This window comes from Chlorella variabilis (genome assembly GCF_000147415.1).
Source record: "Chlorella variabilis unplaced genomic scaffold CHLNCscaffold_33, whole genome shotgun sequence".
NCBI classification, from domain to species: domain Eukaryota; kingdom Viridiplantae; phylum Chlorophyta; class Trebouxiophyceae; order Chlorellales; family Chlorellaceae; genus Chlorella; species Chlorella variabilis.
Window position 1 is genome coordinate 346,588 of NW_005435055.1, and position 4,774 is coordinate 351,361.

The 4,774-nt window shown below is 71.1% G+C and overlaps 1 protein-coding gene across 1 annotated transcript in view; it reads left to right on the forward strand.

Annotated features, from left to right (window-relative positions):
- Window positions 1–256: 256 nt before the first annotated feature.
- CHLNCDRAFT_141382 (hypothetical protein) overlaps window positions 257–4,774 on the forward strand; it is a gene marked incomplete at both ends in the record, with an annotated part of 7,553 nt that continues 3,035 nt past the window's right edge. The window contains 12 exons of the mRNA XM_005843197.1: window positions 257–266; window positions 526–759; window positions 1,038–1,153; window positions 1,397–1,525; window positions 1,772–1,855; window positions 2,198–2,256; window positions 2,457–2,521; window positions 2,803–2,959; window positions 3,309–3,641; window positions 3,886–3,946; window positions 4,152–4,266; window positions 4,566–4,675. Of these exons, the coding sequence (XP_005843259.1) occupies window positions 257–266; window positions 526–759; window positions 1,038–1,153; window positions 1,397–1,525; window positions 1,772–1,855; window positions 2,198–2,256; window positions 2,457–2,521; window positions 2,803–2,959; window positions 3,309–3,641; window positions 3,886–3,946; window positions 4,152–4,266; window positions 4,566–4,675 (1,473 nt within the window). The remainder of the gene's footprint in view (window positions 267–525; window positions 760–1,037; window positions 1,154–1,396; window positions 1,526–1,771; window positions 1,856–2,197; window positions 2,257–2,456; window positions 2,522–2,802; window positions 2,960–3,308; window positions 3,642–3,885; window positions 3,947–4,151; window positions 4,267–4,565; window positions 4,676–4,774) is intronic.

Below are 4,774 nucleotides of genomic sequence, written 5' to 3' on the forward strand. Positions count from 1 at the left end.
CAAGAAGGCTGTCAATGCACTCATCAAGCAGGCGGCCCCCGCGGAGCTTGCCAGCGGCGACGGCGACGTGTCGACCACGGGTGGGGCTGGGAGGGGAGCTGGCTGGCTGGCTGGGCTGGCAGCTGGCTGGGTGGGCTGGGGGGTCGGATCGCTGGCTGGCTGGCTGGCTGGCTGGCCCGCGCTGTGGTGGTGGTACCCTGGCTGGCTGGCTGGCTGGGAGGCATGCTGCCGCTGGCGGCGCCTGCAGCTGGCAACTATGGCCGGCGGTGTGTGCTGCTCGCCCTGGCAAGCAAGCCCACCACCTGCGAGTCAGCCTTGCGCTGCTGTTGCCGCTGCTGGGGCCCTGGGCTTCAGGTGCCTGGGGTGCTCGGCTGCTGCCCCCAAGGGGTGCAGGGGCGCTGCGCCCGGCAGCGCACGGCACCGCAGAAGCCCAGCTGCCGCTGGCCGCCCGCTGCCCACCCGCCGCCGCCTTGCCCACCCGCTGCCGCCGTGCCCGCCCGCCGCCTGCCTCCGCCGCTGCCGCAGGCGCCTGCAAGGAGGCCATCAAGCAGTCCTGCCACGCGCTGAAGCCCGGGGCGGGGCGCCTGGCCGCGTGCCTCACGCGCCGGCAGCGGGCGGCGGAGTCTGCGGAGCGAGACGGGGCGGAGGCGCTGGGGCCTGGGCCGCTGCGGGAGGCGGCTCTGGGGGAGGCCTGTGCTAAGGAGCTGGATGCGTTCAGGGTGGATGCTGCCACCAACATCAACAAGAATGTGCCCCTGGGTGGGTGGGTGCGCCTGGCTGGCGCGTGCAGCCGCGGCCACAGCGGCAGGGCTCCCCGCAGCGCCGGGGCCTTTTGGTGTCGGTTTTGATGCAGGGCGGCTCGTCCCGCTGGGCACCGCGCATGTGCCTGCCGCTCGCCGCGCCGGCGCAACCCGCTGCAGCCCGCAGCCGCCCGCCCTGGCCCGTGGCCGCTGCCTGCCGTCACGCCCGAGCACGCCCACGCCACGCCCACGCCCGCCCGTACCTGCCCACCCCCTGCCTGCCTCCTCCGCCCGCAGCCATCGCCTGCAAAAGAGACGTGGATGTGCGCTGCAAAGACGTGACTCCAGACGACGAGGCGGGAGTGCTGCACTGCCTGCGCAGGCTGCGCCCCCAGCTGAGCGGGCGCTGCCAGGTGGGCGGGGAGGCCGGCCGGGGCACCTCGCGGCACCCCCGTGCAGCAGCAGCAGCGCCGGCCAGGTGCAGGCGATCAGCCCGGGTCGCCTACACGCTCCCACACGCTTGCGTGCCGCCACGCGCCGCATTCCGGCCGCCCCCAACCCCTGTGCACCACCACCGCCGCCGCCACCACCTGCCACCCCTGCACACGCCTGCACACGCCTGCCCACCACCTCCCTCTCCGCCCCTCCCCCTGCAGGCGCTGGTCGCTGAGCTGGAGGCCGACGCTTCAGACGACTTCCGACTGGATTACAAGCTGTTCCACGCGTGCGCCGCAGACAAGAGCCGGCTGTGCCCTGAGGCTGGGTTCCGCGGCGGGGAGGTGCAGGTGGGGCGTGGGTGGTGGTGGTGTGGTGGTGGTGGTGGTGGTGGGTGGGTGGTGGTGGGGTGGTGGTAGCGGCGGTGGCACAACCGGGTTTGGCAGACACAGTGGCGGTTGTGGGGCCGGGCTGGAAAGGCCGGGGCCGGCGTGTCATGTCCGCCCACTCGCTGCGCCACTGGCAGCACCGCCGCCGCTGCTCACCTCACGCCCCTGCTCCCTCCCTCCCCGCCTGCCGCGCGCGCGGCCGTGCAGGAGTGCCTGCGGGGCAAGGAGGGCTCGCTGGACTGGGAGTGCAAGGCGCAGCTGTTCAGGCAGGAGGTGGAGGAAAGCGACGATGTGCGGCTGTCGCTGGGCCTCATGCACGCCTGCCTGGCAGACAAGCGCAAGGCGAGCGGGGGGCAGGGTGGGGCACGTGAGGGGACAGCAGGCGCCTGCCTCTGCCTTTGCTGCCAGCAGCGTGCGACTGCATGTGCCAGGCCGCCTGCCTACCTGCAGCTGGGGCGGGGTGGGGGCTGGCGGCCCTGCCGGCAACAGACACACACACACACCCTTACCAGCACCCCACGCCCACGCCCACACACACACCCTTACCATCACCCCACGCCCACACTCACACCCTGCCTACACCCACACCCCTCTGCCCACACCCCTTCTGCCCACACCCCCCTCTGCCTTCAGTTCTGCGAGGGCATCGCCCCGGGGGAGTCGTCTGTCAAGGACTGCCTTGAGGACCACCTGTGAGGCCTGCCGCCGCCGCCGCCCGTTGCTCATACAGCAACATGCGCCGCAAGAAGCGATGCCCCGCCCGCATGAGCCTCTGGCAGCCCTGCCTGCCTTTCCGCCTGCCTGCCAGCCTGCCAGCCCTCCCCTCGCCGCTCTTGGATGCATCCCCCTCCGCTCACCTCCCCTGCCTGCCCGCCGCGCCCTGCCCGGCCAGGTATGAGGAGGGCTTTGGGGAGGGCTGCCGCGAGCACATGGAGGGACTGCTGCAGCAGCGCTCTCGTGAGTGGTGCCGCTGTGACTCGCTTTCGGAAGGGAGGGGTGGGGAGTAAAGGGGTGGCGGTGTGGGGAGGCGCCTGGGGCTCTCCTGCTGCAGCAGCGATTGCGTGAGCGGGAGGGGAGGGTGGAGGGGAGGGTGGAGGGGAGGGTCCAGGTGAGGAGGACGGTGCCAGGCGGCACATCCACATGCCCATCACAACCGCTGTCCGCAAAGCCTCCCTCCCCACCACCCATTCCCACCACCCACCCTCACCCCCCCTGCCTCCCTCCCCGGCTCCCCCCAGGCTTCTTCCGCCTCGACTCTGTGCTGCGCATGCACTGCGGCGAGGACATCACCCGCCTGTGCGGGCTGGATGCCTCCCTGTTCACGGCCGTGGATTTTCTGGGGGCGCCGCTGACGGTCAGCGAGGAGAGCGTGGGCAAGTGCCTGCAGGACAACAGGTGGGCGGGCGTCCCCTGGGGGTGGGGGGGTGGGAGAGGTGGACGGGAAGAGAGAAAGAGTTTGTGTGAGGGAGGGTTTGGGCAAGTGCCTGCAGAGCAGCAGGTGGGGTGTGGGACAGAGTGTGAGGGGGAAAGAAAGGAGGGGAGAGAGAGAGAGAGAGAGAGAGAGGCTGGCCCCTCCCCCTCCCTCCTCCCGTCTGGCTCCACGCCCTGCTCCCTGGCACCGCGCGCGCCCCCACCACCTGCCTGCCTGCCCGCCCCCGGCCACCTGCCTGCCCGCCACCCGCCCCCTGCCACCACCTGGCTCCGCCCCGCGCCGCCGCCGCGCCCCTCTTCTCCTCCGCCGCAGGAACTCGATCCTTAACGCCACCTGCGCCGCGCGCGTGCGCCGCGTGATCGCCGCCACCATGCGTGACCTGGCCTTCAACCACCCCCTGGCCGACGCCTGCCAGGCCGACCGCGCGCGGCTGTGCGGCAAGGTGGCGGCGGGCGCGGCGGGTGTGGTGCGCTGCCTGGCGGCACGCCGCGACGACCTGGCGCCCGCCTGCGCTGCCATGCTGTTCGACACAGAAGTGTCCATGGCTGAATCGATTGATTTCAACTGGCCCCTCAAGACGGCATGCCAGCGGGAGCTGGAGCGGTTTTGCGGCGGCATGCCGCACGGGCGGGGGCGCGTGATACGGTGAGTGGTTCGGGCAAGCAGGGGCTTGGCGTGAGGGCCTGTGTCGAGGGGTGTTGGTTGGCTGGGCGAGCGCACGCCTGCGCGTGTGTGGCCTTGGCTGTGCCGCCCTCCCCGGGCTCTGGCTCCATGCCCCCATGCCGCGGCAGCTGCCTGGCCGCCAATGCGCCTGCCCGCGCAATCGCCGCCCCCCTGCGCGTCTCCCCATGCTGCCCCCATGCCCTCCCGTCCCCATTCCGGCCTGCAGGTGCCTGCAGCTGGCTGTGGAGCAACACAAGGAGGAGGTCAGCGAGCGGTGCAGCGACGAGGTGCGGCGGCTGTGCCCAGGCCCTATGTTCTATTGTTGCTTTTTATTTCTTTTCGTTCTCTCACTCCAAGGCGGAGCTCGCACCCGGCTGGCAGCAGCCCTGCATGCGCCCTGCTGCCCACCACGCCACGCCAATCCCTGCCCTCCCCACCCCCCACCCACCACACCACACACCACACACACCACCCTCCCACCCCCTCCTGCAGGTGGCCGCCTACGAGGCCAAGGCGTCCCGCGACTACCGCCTGAATGCCAGGCTGGCGACCGCCTGCAAGGAAGCTGTGGACCAGTCGTGCCCCAACGTGTGTGGGAAGGATGCACGTGAGCGGCCTGGGGGCTGCTGCCAGGGAGGGGGCCGTGGGCAGGCTGTTGTGGGTATGGCAGGACCTAGGCCGGGATGTGGGTTGGGGTGAGGGCGGGTAGCCAGGCAGGCATGCAGCGGACTGCCCGTCGCCGTCGCAACACGCACTCCCGCTCACACACACACATTCTCTCAGCCGCCCACTCCCTCTGCCACGCCCGACCCCGCCCGTCACGCTGCGTGTCACGCAGCGTGCACAGCGGTGCTCTGCTCTGCTGCAATGACCTCTCACCCCACCCCACCCCCAACGCACACGCAGGCAAGACGGGTTGCGGCGGCAGCATCCTGCAGTGCCTGCAGGGGCTGGTGTATGATGAGGCCATCGGGGAGGAGTGCCGGGTCGAGCTGCGGTACTACCAGAAGATGCAAGTGCGCAGCTTCGGGTGAGCTTCCGCCCTTCGTTCCCGCTCCTCTTTCCCCCTCTTCTTTCCCCGTTTCTTTGCCCTCCTTTTTGGTGCTTGCGGTGGA